The 16,040-nt window shown below is 40.1% G+C and overlaps 2 protein-coding genes across 3 annotated transcripts in view; both read right to left on the reverse strand.

Annotated features, from left to right (window-relative positions):
• The window catches only part of slc16a10 (solute carrier family 16 member 10), a 30,604-nt gene extending 27,358 nt beyond the window's left edge, over positions 1 to 3,246 (reverse strand). The window contains exon 1 of the mRNA XM_040027997.1: positions 2,693 to 3,246. Within this exon, the coding sequence (XP_039883931.1) occupies positions 2,693 to 3,047 (355 nt within the window). The 5' untranslated portion in view covers positions 3,048 to 3,246. The remainder of the gene's footprint in view (positions 1 to 2,692) is intronic.
• Positions 3,247 to 5,358: 2,112 nt separating this feature from the next.
• Positions 5,359 to 12,032, reverse strand: rpf2 (ribosome production factor 2 homolog). Of its 2 annotated transcripts, XM_040028033.1 has the most exons (10): positions 11,900 to 12,032; positions 10,895 to 11,027; positions 9,282 to 9,319; positions 8,225 to 8,264; positions 8,062 to 8,143; positions 7,708 to 7,784; positions 6,886 to 6,985; positions 6,584 to 6,686; positions 6,360 to 6,504; positions 5,359 to 5,829 (listed from the first exon to the last, which is right to left on the reverse strand). In XM_040028033.1, the coding sequence occupies exons 1-10, from the start codon at positions 11,920 to 11,922 to the stop codon at positions 5,644 to 5,646; spliced, it is 927 nt and encodes a 308-aa protein (XP_039883967.1). In that variant the 5' UTR covers positions 11,923 to 12,032; the 3' UTR covers positions 5,359 to 5,643. The 2 variants fall into 2 exon arrangements, with proteins under 2 accessions (XP_039883967.1, XP_039883976.1); XM_040028042.1 differs by lacking the exon at positions 11,900 to 12,032 and having other exon boundaries at positions 9,278 to 9,319; positions 10,895 to 11,009.
• Positions 12,033 to 16,040: the final 4,008 nt, after the last annotated feature.

Consider the following 16,040-nt stretch of genomic DNA (forward strand, 5'->3'; position numbering starts at 1 on the left):
TCTAGTTTGAAGCAGTACTTTGTGTTCTTTCTGAGAAACAGGATCAGGGAAAAAAATGGAAAGAATGGATGCTGTCCATCTCATGAAGCGAAAATAAGCAGGAAAGACCTCACTAAAACTTCTAACTCAAGAATTTACATCCTGGCAGTCAGGCACTGTAATCTCAAATGGATAGAAGAATGAAGTAATTATTAGTGCTGTCTGAATGTTAAGTTATATATATATATAGGGGATTAAGTAGTTGTTACTTGTTAGTATACTTGTTAGTGTTATTAATTTTCCAGAGTTCATTAGAGATTTAGCTAACAAATTCAGTGTGTGAACTGTGTGCATAGTAAAAGACAAAATATACATAAAACTTTAAGAAATGCATTACTCAATTAATACTTAACCAACATTGTTTTTCATACATTGCTAACTCTCATTCAATGTGAACACATGCTATTACGCTGAATCATTATGCTGTCAGCTGACATCATTGATGGTCACCTCTCCTTCTGTCCTATGTATGGACGTGCTGTTTAGTCTGTTGATGGTAGATGGTGGACTCAGGTGCAGACCAAAACAACCACCAGGGGTGGTCTCAGCCTGGTTCCAAACAAGCTGAAGAGCGATTTATTACAAGAATACGATCTAACTTCGATGTAGTCCAATTATCCAATGTACAGTGCATGTTTTAGCTTAGCACTTTCACATAACCAAGGTTATAAGACACTTTAAAAGAAAGTACACAGGAGAGTACACAAACCGTAGTAACAGCCTGCTACATACCATTTATCCTGAAATATCTATCAAATAAACATAAATATTTGCAGTAAATTCTCCATGTTTTTTTTTTTCCATTAGTCCAGAATACAGCACATTTTCCCTGTATTTACTTTTGTTGATACTACCCCAAACACATTTGGCCAATAAGTAGATTGAACATTGCCAAATAATTTGTAGTGATGCACTTTGGTTGGCTAGGAGTTTTCTGTATGGAAAGAAAAACCATACCACAGGAAAAAGCAACTAATTTACAAAAGTATCATCTGATATAGAACAGAGTAAATAGGTCTAGGTATAGACACAGGAAATTTGAGGATGTCCTATGGTGGCATCGGGAATCAACACACACTGCGAGCATAATTTTGGCTTCTGTGGATCAGGCTTGTTGGAGCACATCCCAAGGATGCTTAATTGCAATGGGATCTGTGGAGTTTGAAGGCAAATCTTTGTGCTCATTACCATTTGTCCAACTGGGGGAAGATGCTACCACTGCGGAGTGCTGTTGCCATGCTTGCTGTGCAACTACCACCTTTAGGTGGGTGATATAAGTCAAAATAGCATCCCCATGTTGGGCTGGGGCCCAGAACACTGCACTGGACTAAAAAAAGCCCTGGCGGTTTACAATTTTTCTGGCACAAACCCTGTAATGGTGCTATGACTGGTGCATATGAAAAAATCTAATTAAATGTTTCAGATCATTAAAAAAAAAGAAAAAAAAACACACCAAGCAAGCAATGGGTTAGAGCCATAGTACAAACCACCTTGGCTGCAACCAACACAAAATCCAATGCAATAATCACAGAGATCAGCAGAAGAAGCTATTGAGTCGGTGAACAGCTAGGCCCCAGACTACCAACAAACATGGGTCCCCCATGCAGTACTACTTTTACATGCTCATTTGCCAAACAGCAATACCAACAACAGGTGGTTACAATCTGCACAGGGCCATTATTCATGTGGTAAGCCGTCCCTCTGTCTGTCTCTCTCTCTCTCACACACACACACACACACACACAAACCGCAAAAAAAATTCTCTATGTGATTATGCCATGACTGTGTGGCACACCGCTATCTGTAATATTCAATGTTTTTAAGGTGTTCTTTTAGTTTAATGCAGAAAAACATGTAAGGTTTTACATAATTCGTACGATAATACCGACTGCTGACTAGACTGAACGACAAGAAGAGAATTCGTGTGAGAAAAAAAAGAGTATTTGTACACGCTATGGTATAAGAAATTACTACTTTGATTTGTGTTTCCCCTTCAGTGACTTTTCAAATAATTAATTATACTCCGTCCCCCGCTGGGAGCAAGCTGTATCAAGCTGTATTTAATTCGCGTTTTAAAGCGACTCTCTGCCGTACTTTCACACCGAGAGCACGCTGAGAGCTTTCCAGGACTCCTCGGGATTAGACACAAACCATAACAACCACTTAACCCAGTTTTTTTTTTTTTAAATTATCACCACACTGAGTGCCAGGTCACAACTTTGACGCCAGGCTCGCAACGTTATCCCCACAACCGTGCTATATAACCGCACTGTCTTTTGTCTGCATGCGTTTCCTTCTCTCACACCAGGAAACGACACATTACTTGCTAGCTGAACTTAGCTAACGTTTTTATAGTGGGCTAAATGTTAAACATATGATGCTATAGAATTATTATGTCTTTAAGAAGAAATTGTTCTCGAGAAGACCTTCGTTGGTGGTTTGAAAGTTGTCGGTTCAATTCCCCGCCATTACTAAAACTGTCCCATGAGCAAGACATCACTTACTTTAAGACCGTTACTCATCCTGCGGGGTTACATCACGCCTTTCTTCTAAAATAATACACACTCATGACATAAAATGACATTTAAACATATATATAATTCTTTACTAATGTGGTACTTTTACTCATACAGCCAGGTTAGCCTATACTCACATGTTCTGAATTGGAGGTCTTTATCGTCCGGGCTACCAAATTCCTGCAGGAGGTAGATATACATTACACCGAAGGCGTTCTGGATCCCAAACACCGAGCCGTTGCACCACATGGAAGCCAGCATGACCACCCATCCCCAGCCGCCCTCGGGGTGCACAAACTCAACCTCCTCCTTGGCTCCCGGACCCTCGCTTTTCTCTGGGATATCCACTTTGCTGTCCCCGTTCTCCTTATTCTCCGTCTTCTCCTTCTCCCCATCCTGCTCCTCTACTGGACGCTTCTCCTTTGCGGGTTCGCTGCCGGCGGGTGTCTCGGTGGCTGCATCGTTTTCTGGCATATTGTTCCCTTCTGTCATTTTTTTTAAAATAATGTGTCAAAAAGGCACTGCGGATTTTGAAGTATGGAGGTATTTCGCGTAGGCTGGCAGGGGGAGGTCATTAAATTCAGACACAGGATATGACAGAGATTTGGGGGCACGGTAAAGTTTTATCCATTGACGGGGGGCTGTAGCTTCAGTAATGCTGGTACTGCAGCATGTGCAACTGTCAAACATCTGCCGTTGCACTTTTATAAATAGACAACGCAGAGGGGCGGGGCTGCGGGTATCCTTACATTGCAGCTGCTGAGGCGTTTCCAGGATATCTTCAGTGGGGTGGCACAAGTCTAAGAGAGTGTGTGTGTGTGTGTGGGGTGGGGGTGTCCAACAATGTAAGCATATGGAAGAATATTTGACCATTTGACCTTATACAAATAGACCCTGCAGTCACACTGAAATGAGCAAGACACAGAAGAGGATACCTAACATATGGATCATCGGCTCAAGTTACATAAAGCGAGGAGAATGGGCAGCACGCCACGTGTTTGGAGAAAACTTTGGACTTGATGCCAATGTTCATTGGTTTGGAAAAACAGGGATGCGCTGGGATGTCGTCCTTCTTCGTTTTTATGCAGAGTTGATGTCCAGAAAGAGTCCACCTGATATTTTGGTCATTCATGCAGGCGGGAACGACTTGGGACTCGTATCCGCCCAGGAACTTTCCTCTGCAATGACTAAAGACTTGACTGAACTGCATGCAAGGATCCCCTCCATGACAATCCTATATTCCTGCATCAACGAACGCCAAGTGTGGAGGTACAGAAATCCAAAGTACATGATGGACATGGGCGAAAAAACTGTAAACTCAATCATGAGAAAGGCAGTTCATTCCTTTGGAGGCTTCATCATTGAACATCCCTCCCTGAGATATTATGATGAAACCCTATTCGGACAGGACGGAATTCACTTCAACAAGAAGGGAAATGAAGTGTTTCTGACCAACATCCGCTGTGCCATCGAGAAGATCCTTTAGAACTTGTCTCACAGAAAATAGACTTGAGAAAACGCACGACCTCTGGCAAGCCCAACCTACCATCTGACATCAGGAGCTCTATCAAAACTGTCTTTATTTGTTTACTTTAATGTAGTCAAATAAAAATGAGTACAAATCTGAACACTTAAAGTAAACTTCATTAAAATAAAACGATAAATAGATAAATACAAGCTGAATAGTTCAATGTCTTGGCTTCGTTTTAAAGTTTGAATGGTGGCTCTATGTGAATGTATGTGGATATACAGGGTGGGCCATTTATATGGATACACCGTAATAAAATGGGAACGGTTGGTGATATTAAAGTCCTGTTTGTGGCACATTAGTATATGTGAGGGGGCAAACTCCTCAAGATGGGTGGTGACCATGGTGGCCATTTAGAAGTCGGCCATCTTGGATACAGCTTTTTTTTTTTTTTTTTTTTTCTTTCAATAGGAAGAGGGCCATGTGACACATCAAACTTATTGGTAATGTCACAAGAAAAACAATGGTGTGCTTGGTTTCAACGTAACTTTATTCATAGTGTGAATGCTTTTCAATCATTCAAACTAATAATTGAACACTCTGGAACTGTTGGAATTTTTTTTTTTTTTTTTTTTTTTTAATAGAACCCTGTATGACTATTTCAAACATTAAATGCTGCCCTCACTGCAGACATGGGCCTCAAAGTGTTATGAACATTACCAAGACAACTTTGGCAATGTTCACTGTGAAGTGTTTCTCTCTTCTGGAGTCAAACAGCTGCATCATATCACCTGCACCCTGAGCAAACACTTCACTTCATTCTCCACAGACATGTTCCACCATCTGATCTGTGTCTCTGTGGAGGATAACGAGCCCAAACACACTCCAAAGCTTTTTGAAGTAGTAAAAAGATCAAAAAGGACCAAAGAATGTCCTTGACTGTCACTTGACCTCAACCCCATGCACAATTTAAAGGAGAGAGGGACAAGAATCTGTGACATCATAAAAAACTCTTCGGAGTACTAATCATGTGCGTTGGGGTGGGGGTTGTATTAACTTCTGAAGTAAAATGTTCAGAATTTTGAACCCCACTGTCCTGTTACATGTCACCTTGTAGAAATGCGGGAAATGAACCAAAACTAAAATGCAAGCAAGATGTTGCCAAAGCACACTTTCAGAAACTATAATCAGCTTTAGTTTTACAAAGTAAACCCCCAGGAAGAGAAAATATACTGCACTTAGATGGAAATAACTCCAGCCCTGCATCATCAAACTTCATATAAATATGTTGTCATGTTTTTCAAAGAACTGAAACAAACTTAGTCTGAACAGAAATCCTTTTTGAAATATTTACTAGCTTTGCGAGAGCAAAACATTACTGATCTACTGAACCCTCCATCACCACTGGCTTAAATATTTAAGCTTAAGAGAAGGCCCAGATATGTGCACGTGATAAACAATACAACAGAATGTAGGCAGGTACAACAACACATTCAATTGGAGTATTTATTTCACATTTAAAAAACAAAAAAACAAACCCCCGGTAAAAAAACATTTTACCAAGGGTTTGGCGGCACACAGTCAATCATAGAAGTATCCAAAAGGCGTACAAAGTCTGCCTCAACTCTCTACTTTGGCCACCTTGGGTGCCTGTCCCTCCTGCTCCTTTGTGACCACCTCGCCCCTCCTCTTCCTTAGACCCTTCATCTTCCGTGTCTGCAGCTTGGACAGATCCTGTTTCTGCATGTGCACACGGCCAAACTTGGTGCCAAAGGCATCATGGGAAATGTTCTTCTTCTTCTTGGGCTGAAGTAGTGTAAAAGAGAAGACGAGTTAAAACAAAGTTTAGCATGTTTGAACACTGGCTGCACAGAGTATTTAGTATCTGTGCAGGATTTTGGCAACCATGTGGTCTTTCCTCTGGCGCCATCTTCAGGACAAACACTGAATATTTGGAATCATTCATACGAGAACAGAAAAGCAGCATCTCTGTATATTTTAAACCAGGACACCATTTCATTGGTGAAACAAGGAGCTTCAAAGATTGAATAATAAGGCTGAAAGGGGCTTTGCTTATATGGAAATGGAAATGGAAATGAATAGAGCAGAAAAAGAACGAGTCAATAACAACATGCCCAAAGGACAAATCCACTGAGAAGTCAAGGAAGCTAGCAAACAGTCATATCCACATAGGCTAAGGCCCGGCCACCCGACGCTCGCCCTCGAGCACCTCGCCAGGACTAGCTTCAGGGTTGGACATGCATGATTTCTGTTTCATCACAGGATTGTCAGAATGAGATGTTAAGACAGTCAGGAACATGTCCATTCATATTTACCTTCAGGGCTTTGGGCTGCTTATGAGCCAACTTGTACAAGTCATCTGAAGCCAGATGCGTTCTCCTTAGGACAAAGTCAAATGACGGTCCAATCTCTTCCAACTCGATCCGCGGCGTCCGGCAGCCAGACTTCTTCAACAGAGACCTGAAATTACACCCATCATTATCTCAGTTCTGGATGTCGGCAGTCAAATTTTCTCACTAAATTATTACAGTTTCAGCACCTGTAGCTGCGCATGTAAATTTTTCCATCGATGGCAGTGAAGTGCAAAATGTGTTCTAAACCTGCCAGACGCACTGCAGGCACAGTGGGACCCCTGAAGAAGTCTGAGACAGAAGAAATAAACAGACTAATCAATTACACATCATCATCACCTCAAATATAATAATAATATTATACACACACACACACACACACTAATTTGAGTTTTCATAATTCATTCATCACAAAGCACATAAAAAAAAAACAAACAAACACAATATCAGAATCAGACCGGTTAACACTTTTAGTGTGCTGTGTGAGTACCTATTAGCAGACTCTTCAGACGTCTGTGCTCGTTATCTGTATCAAAAGCTTCCCCTGCAAACACGAGCATTGGTTTGGTTCCTTCAGGACATTTACTGGCCTAGAACAGAAAGCAAAGACTTTATTTTAGGAGACTGTGATTTGTACTTTGACCAGATTCACTCGGGTGCTTGTAGAGTGGTTATGGTAACACAAGAGATTTACAAATGATGGAAACTATTGGAGTGAAGCAGCGATAGGTGTAGTCTCAAGAACACGACAGTTTGTTCCCTTATGTTGTTTCAGAGTGTTTGAACTCAAGGCTCCTCATTGGTTTGGTGAATGTACAATTATGATAGAAAGAAAGTAGAACCTCTAAGGTTTTACGTATCAGGAAATAATATCAATGATCTGGTCCAGGCTTGGTAGGTAAACAACAATCCATGAATATTACACTGTGTCACTGTTTATGTAACAAAAAGTGAAACAAATTGCAGAAGCAGTATGGAAAAACTAAGTACACCTTACGGTGCCATTCTGCTGTCGCCTGTGTTGTGGGTGTCGCAAGACGATTTTAATTTTACATCATGTGTTGTGCCGGCCAGTCGTGCATCTCTAGAGTTTTGCAATAGTTTTTCAATATCCCTGCTGTAATGGTCACTATGCTCACGGCTGCACCCGCGTCTTTATGTATGTGTGATAGCTGTATGGTTTAACTTTACACGCAGAGGTAGGTTTTGGTCTCTAGTTTACATTATGAGGAAAATAACAAGGTGATGAAATGACTGTGACCATAAGTCAAAATGACTCCCTAGCCAGACACAGCATGACTGAAACCATTACCTTAATTTCACTCAGGGAGACGTACTTCTCAATTCCAAGTTCAATCATATCAAGTACATGGAAGTCAAATAGACGACCTGCAAACAAACAAGCGAACAATTTATTTGATTGGGTCAATTCAAAAACCTTTTCTTTGCAGAGCATCTTCTACACTGAAATATTTTTTACTGAAAACCTGCAGACCAGTATTCACTAGCATTATGCTGATAGTCTGCTAAACATAAAACCAACGTATAACGTGAGACGAGACACTGACAGTCCAGTATCGTGTAAAAACCTGAAAACAGATGTTATAGCTGCTGTATGTATATTACCGTAAGTGATATAACTGATAGAGAGAAAGTTTAAATTTACCAAATATGAAGTTGTTGGGCCGTTTCTTATTGTGGGAGCCGAACAGGAACAGGGAGCAGTCTGTCTTCTTGGAAAAGAACTCCTAAAATAAATGTTAGATTATTAACAAGAAAAGCAACACTGGTGAAAACTCTGAAAAGGACCATCGCCCCTCTGCACTCACCAGTGATGTTGAGTCCTCAAACGGCCGAGTGATGTTCTTTCTAAAAAGCGTACACAGACACCATCAAGACAGAAAACAGACACTATAGGGGACTTCACTCTTAGACCAGTAGCTTTGTATGATCACCCACTGTCTGAAACAAGCCCTTTTAGCTCCCTTTATGCCAGCTTTTATCCCAATTGGTTTTCTGTTTAAAAATATTAGGTTTTAGTGGATGTCTGGAGCTGCTGTGTGCCTGAGACAACCATATGAGAGAAATTCATTCTCGCTGACGTCACCCAGAGCCAAGAGTAGAACAGAAATGGTCTGAAATCGAGGATTTAGAGAAGTACCAACAAGAGAAACATACACCAGCTGAATAAAATATGAAAAAGGCAGGCTTGGTCTTCCGTTTTAGGCTGCTCCACAGCCACAGTAACGTGATCACACAGCCACTTCTGCTTAAACTCCCCGTTAAGGTATAGGTAGTTGCTGCAGTACTCTTTTGGACACTAGGTGTCACCACTCACCACATAACTGCCACACTGGCACTGACATAAGAAGAAGAAGAAGTAGAAGCAGACAAACTCAGAAGCAAAGACACTGGTGTTGTGTTTTACTTTTAAAGACCTTTTTTCCAACGTTTTTTTTTCAGGATGTCTCATCTTTTCAAACTGCTTCAGCGTTTCCCTCCATATAATCTGACAATCGCCAAGCGTCTATACTGGAATATCATCAAAATACTGGGAAAAACCGGCATGACCGTACACGCGTCTTCAAACTGTGACTGCATCATCACATTCTGCCAGGATACGGTTCATGACCGGCAGAAACGACACCAACAAGGCAGCTCGCGCCTTCTGATGTGACATCAAGTTCAACACGTGGATGTAAATACAACTACCAGTGTAATTCTTTACCTCCCAGTCATCATCTGAAGCAACCAAATAGACAATTCAAAGTTTTTCCAGCTCAAATATCTAGAAACGACCCACACTAAGCAGATGAACTGATAAACCTGTTCCATCAAATAAAACCCGAGCATTTATTATAGGAACAAAGTGGATATGTCACTTACTTTTTGTACAGCACAGCATTGGGTTTCTTCAGGGAATACTGTGAAGGAAACAAATGTACTTGCATGAATTTACAGAAAAATTACACATTAAAAAAAACAAACAAACAAACCTCAAAACACACTGTGAGATGGAAAAAAATCTAAAAAAAAATCGATCTCAGTTTGGAAAAAATGAATGCCACAGATTCATCCAGTGAGATTAAACCCCGTCAGCGTGAACAGCTGCTTTAAGAACAGATGAGTAAAATATTTTTAACACACTAAATATTCACATGGATTTTATACATCCAGTAGGCTTGGGCGATATGTAAAAGTTTATACCCGACAATCGTCAGACCAATAATCAATGATGGGCAATATATTTGCACATGTGCAGATTTTTTGATGGGCAGAGCAATGTAATCATGCACGGACTGATTTGCACGTTTACAACACAGAAGAACTCCAACTAATTTCCCCCCCAAGAAATTAGGGCTGTCAGCGTTAATGCGGTCATCACTATTAACACGATTAAAAATTTTTAACGCGCTCAACCCATCTGGAGCACAGAATGAACAAACCTTGGACAAACTGCCCGAAATGCATTGACAGAGACATTTCAGGGATTTTGACTCAGACTGTGCTCCAGATGGGTTAATTTTTCCTGTTGACTGCTTCTATTAGATTCACCATTTAACTTACTCAAATAAATAAATAAATGAATTGTAAAAACGATCGATGATGGGCTTAGCCTTATGTCGATAGTCAATATATTCGGCCAGTCACCCAACCCTAACGTCCAGCCTCAAGCTGATAGGCGTCAATCTGTGTTCTTGATTTTCTTTAGATCGTGGCACAATATCTTACTTCTTGGGATTTTTTTAGCCTGCTTCACTTTGTCAGACAGACTCTAAAAGTCTTCTTCTGGCTGTGATCAGGCCTGGGTGTGGTTATCTGAAATTAAACTCAGCTTTCCAAAGAACTTGGTTAATCATAGTTAATTTAATAGTATTTTCACACCTGTGCTATTTAGGCTATTTCGATCAAACTCTTGTTCATTTCCCCCCCCTCAGTGCAGTTCGTTTTTTGCAGATTTGGTCTTGTTATTGTTCCAAGCGAACTCCAGAGTGGTTCGTTTACAGTGTGAACATGATCCGACCTCGATCTGAACCAACTACCAGGTGTATGTTACAAGTCTGAGCTAAAAAAAAAAAAAAAAAAAAAAAAAAAAAAAAAAAAACTCCTGTAGAGGAACTATAGATGTGCAAAGGTCTGTACGGGCTAGCCCCTAGCAGTATTGTGTTCTCCAATAGTCTAGAACATAGCACCTTCTTCCTGCTGCCACAGACACATCTGGCCAATAAGCCGACTGAACATTCTCATGTGGTTTGTAGTAAGGCATTTGGTGCAAAAACAAACCAGATCATTGGGAATAGATCCAAGTGTAAAAACTCATCATTTACAGGTGTGAAAACACCCCAAAGTTTAAGAATTGTGGGTGGGGCTTTTTCCACATAGAGCCAGGTAGGGTTGGACAGCTTTTGTCTAATACTAAAATCTGTTTGATGATCTGAAACATGTCAGTGTGACAAATATGCCAAACTCCATCCTTACACAGCTCCTCTGTGACTTACTATGTCCTTGAGGGCCTGCGTGATGGTCTGACTTGTGTTCCCTCCTTTCATAATCATGGCACTCTTCACATCTTCAGTCAATTTGGGTGCTCTGCTCTCCAAGAAGCGTTTTGAGCGCTTTGTCTTCGGTTTTCTGAGGAAGAAAACACAAGGGAATATAAGAAAGATGACAAACTTCACACAAGGCAAACTATCAGAAAATCAAACCGGTATTTCTGATTGGTTGATGACCTAAAAATGTACGTCAATTAGCCAATACAGATATTGTTTCTGTTCATCTTGTTTCCGATCTTCCTCTTTCTTTCAGAGACACGGGGAAATCATCTTCATAAAATAACTTCACTGTCTGAATGTCTTCTAGCTTGACAACAAACTATCTTAAAACTTAGAGCATTGTTTCAGAGAGCAGCCCTGATGTAAATCAATACATCTGCCAATACATTAACAGATGCCTAAGAATAATGCTATGTTTAGAATAGAGACTTTATGTGCACAGCGCTGAAGAAATATTAACCAAACTTGTATGCAATGCCAGTATGTACCAAAACATAATGCACTGAAAGTAAGATGGTAACCTTAAAAAGTTTAGTTTCAGCAGAGAGACTGGATACAAAAACAAGACATTTAAATGAGTTTGTTATTAATTATATTAATATGATTGCCTTAAACATAAAATACTCAAATCGAGTGTAACTCAGACCGTTAGACCCTGAATTTTAGGCATAACACCACTAATCTCACAGCACATTAAAGACGAACATGAGGCTGAGAGATAGGGAAATCGATTTGATTATGCGCTTATGTAGAAATATGGGGTGTCTCCAAATCCTTTGTGGCATCTGAAGATCGGACAATGAGATGCCACAGAGACATGCCGATTCCACGACGGAGCTAGTTGCAGTTAGCCGACAGCTAAAGGTTAGAAGCTTTGCCATAAACAGCACATTCATAAAACGATACATAGCAACACTTCCCAGGCCCCCCAAAGCGAGAGTCCACACTTACATTACAGAATCCAACTGCGTCATTGTATATGTATTTTTATTCCTAATCGCTAACGACCACACTAATTAAGAAACACGTGAAAAGAGCGACGATTTTCTTCTTCGATCATATATAACAAAAGAAACCCAACTCAAAATACTGCCATCAAGTGGTCATCTGCTGATGGCCTTTTAAACTCTGAAGGCAGATCCCATCCCCATATCTGATCAGACTGTACAAGTTCAGATTGTCATTTCTCACTCCAAAAACAAAAAAATCACCTGGAATAGAGTGCCTCTTGACTAAATTTTATACATTATTATATATTATGTTATATAATAATGTAGGTAAATATAATTATATTAAAAAAAAATTTAATCAGGAAAAACCTGCTGGGTTGGATTTTAGACTTTTTAACTGACAGGTCACGAAGAGTGAGAATAAATGGTGTTCTGCTTGACCCAGTGTTCTCCTCCACAGGTTCTCCCCAACGGTGCGTCTTATCGCCCTTATTATTCATTCTCTATACAAACATGAGCAGATATGCCGCCATCATTTAACTTAATAACTGTTTTTTGATTTAATTCATCTTGTCTAATTATTACCAAATGTGTTTAAATAAGTGTGTGTGTTTTGTGAAGGGATGTCAAATGCTATAATGTTTCTGTAAAGCAAATTTACCTACGGGTATAAATAAAGTAACCTTGAACCTGAATTATTTTCTAATGAGATAGCTTCCTTTCATTATAGGTTGATATAGAAAGTATACAAAACAGACTTGTCCCAACAGCCTTAATCCTTAAATGTTGCTAAAACCCGATGAATGATCTTCAGGTCACTGACAATGGGCGTCCTATTTTTTTTTTTTTTTACTGAATAACGATTATACATTTCTAGCATTAATTCTTGCCAAAAGTTTAAAATCTATTTTGAACTCAGTTATTGATTAGACACAACCAGGCTTCATAATGCTTATCTTGGATTACCCTGAAGTTATTAAACATTCATTTTACTGTTAGATTTTTACAAGGCATCTGACACACCAGAGCACAGCTTTATTTTTCAGGCTCTCAAATTTAGATTTGGTTGTAACTTCATTGCTGCTGTGAGAACAATAAGAAACTTGTTAAGGTTGTTCAATTTCCCATATCTCTTTCACCTGGTTGGTTCACCTCTGGGCTGTCAGAAAAAATATTTAATAATAATCCCATTAAAGGAATTTCTTTACCTGGGCAAGAATTGCTTTTAGCACAGAGCCTTCTTTTTAAAGGATGACACCCAAATTCCTTAAGCTAAAAACAAAACAAAGCATCAGGTGTCTTACTTAACATCAATAAATGTAAACTAATCAAAAGACTGTTCTGAAACAATTTAAAAAAAAAATTATAGAATAGACTTTTGTTGTATGCCCCATTTTGGGGCTTCCAGTCAATTCAAACATGATTTCAAAATCTTTGTTTCCATATGTACCCGTTTTTAGGGTTAAGAGCAGGATATTAACCAGGCATAATTATTTTACCCTCTTTTCAGTAACCTATACTTGATGACACCGTAATCAAACTGGAAATTGTTTTTGGTAGCCCCCCATATAAGGGGGGGGGGGGGGAAGAAAAAAAAAAAAAAAACCCCACCTAGAGGGGGATGTCATTGAAGACTGCACCCTGTGCAGTTCTACTGTAGAGCAGCTTATTCTCACACACACAGCTCCAGTTTGTTCCTCCTGGAGCCACTGTTGTGCCCCCCCACCACCAGTCCAGTTGCACTGTATGACCAGGAGAGATCCCCTGTGATTTAGGTCCAATCAGTGTATTGGAGTAGGGAGCAGCTTGTTTCACATTAGGTCTTGAGATTTTTGCACAAACTACACCAAAACCCACTTAATCATCCCTTTAAAGCTTTCTGATGCAGTCAGACCATCCTACAGGGTCTTGATACCAAAATACTTCAAAATAAAAGCACACAGATCTCACATTTAAGTATCTTTTATTGAAGCATTAAGCTCATAGCACAGATATTTAGCACATCTTGACCATCCAGAGAACAGATAAATGAATTAGAACAGCAAAGTTGCTCATTCAGTACAACCTGCAACTGTACCCTCACAAGCAGGAGGCTTTCCTGGCTTCCGCTTCCTTGAATTCACAAAGCAAAGTGATAACATGATCTAGTCAACTTGGAAAAGGTCATCCCTCAAGTAACTTTGTTGGAACATTGTTTTCACAAAAACAGCTAGAACCAAAGGGCAGAAAGAAAAAAATTAAAAATAAAATAATTGGTCCGCAGCAGAAATACAAAATATTTTGTATAAAATTCAATTACCATTAAACTGCAAAATAGAGATCACCATATAAAAACACCAACGATCCACACCAACAAGGCTGAAATGCACTTAATCCAACAGCTAGCATACCATTTCTGTTGCTAGATGGAAATTCTTAAAAACTATAAATCAGACTACCATTACAAGTCATTTAATCTTAAATTGAAGGAAGAAAAAAAAAAAAAAAAAAAAAAAAAGCCACGTAGCCACACTAGAGGGACACTTTTCAAAATTCCTGCCCTTATATAGATAAATTTACCAAGTGCTAGCTTGACTAGCATGCTAAGTTCCTTAGATGATGTCAAGTGCTGAAATCAGGATAAAACTACTATCACATCTGCAAGATTCTAACAGCATTCTCTGGCAGGAGAAGCTAAACCTTAGCTGTAGGGTATCAAATAAAAACAAAACTAAACAAGACTGAAACTTCTCCTGCTTTTAGCACCTGTCTGAAGCCTGAAATCTATAAGAGTTAAACAGATACATGAAATTTATAAAAAAAATAAAATCCAAAACAAAAAGGGGGAATAAAATACAAACAAAACCACCTATCCAACATGCACCAGGTTGGGGGCAGTTCCAACTTTCACCTTGTAAAACAAGAGGAAGGTGAAGCACACACACTGACAGCAGAGACAGCGCTACATTACACTGTTGAGCAACACGGCACTAGTAGTCACATGCAGTGTGTCAGGATTCCCCCTGCAAACAAAGGGCATTGACCCAAATGACAAAAAGAAAAAAGTGAGGGCACAATAAATTTCATAAAATGGCAGTTTATGTAGTGGTTATATGCGGAATGATCTGGGACCACCCTGGCATGCTCAGACTAGTGGGCCTCTTTTGTGCGCTTACATCTCTGTATGTGGCAGAAAGAGACAGGGTGGATATTATGTTTGGGGGGATGCTTTGGTGGGCAACTAAAGCAAAAAGTGTCTGATTCATTATTTCCTTTCAGAGCTGAACACAGTGCGAGTGGCCAGGAGGGCTGGCTCTCGGTGGGCTGGGGCTGAACAATGGCCGGTCAGCAGAGGGCATTGTGAGCGCGTTGTCTGGAGTCGTACATTCAGCTCAAACCTGTTCCAGGCTTTCTTTCCAGAGAAATGTACATTCGAAAGATGGCCGAGCAAGCCGCTCTGCACGGCCTGCGCTACATTCAGTTTTTTTTTTTTAAACCCTCTGTGAATGCTGCATGACTGGGTTGAAATATCTAGATGCTTCCTACAGATGTGGGCCAATGTAAAAAGTTCAAGCTCAGATCTGAAGTGTACAAGCTGAAAGTTTACCATTTAAAGCTGCCAAAGAACAAAACCTGACCAATAAGATGAGAACTTTTGAACCTTTAGTGCAACAAAGCAAGATGGCATTTCAAAGACAATCCCACAATGCCCAAGCTCAGCACAACTTGAGCTGAGGTGATTTGCCTCCAAGTACCTTGAGTAAACAGGGTTTTAAAATAAACTCAGTAACAGAGTAGAGAAATAGTCATGCTAGCTAGGTGGGTGGGTGCAATTTGAACTTTAAACCAATGGATGAGATCTAAAGTATGCTCATAAGAGGCCGACTGATCTGAGCACGTCAGGGTCCTGGTCTAGGGTGGGCGGAAACCTTGTCTGTGGGGAATGAGGGGGGACACCTGCAGGAAGGGACCATTGTACTGGGCACAGGTGGACAGCCTGAAACAGAGCGTGTTTAATACCTCTACATGCACTTCAAGATCACAGCAAGAGTGGGCTAGAATATCGTAACAGAGAAGAGAGCTTTCATGCAAGGGATCTAAGTCACGGGTACAACAATGCAAACAACTCAAACTGGAAGTTAAAGTAGGGGCAGCAGCGCCAT

Source organism: Simochromis diagramma, unplaced genomic scaffold, assembly GCF_900408965.1.
Source record: "Simochromis diagramma unplaced genomic scaffold, fSimDia1.1 OVJJ01000746.1, whole genome shotgun sequence".
Taxonomy (NCBI): Eukaryota; Metazoa; Chordata; class Actinopteri; order Cichliformes; family Cichlidae; genus Simochromis; species Simochromis diagramma.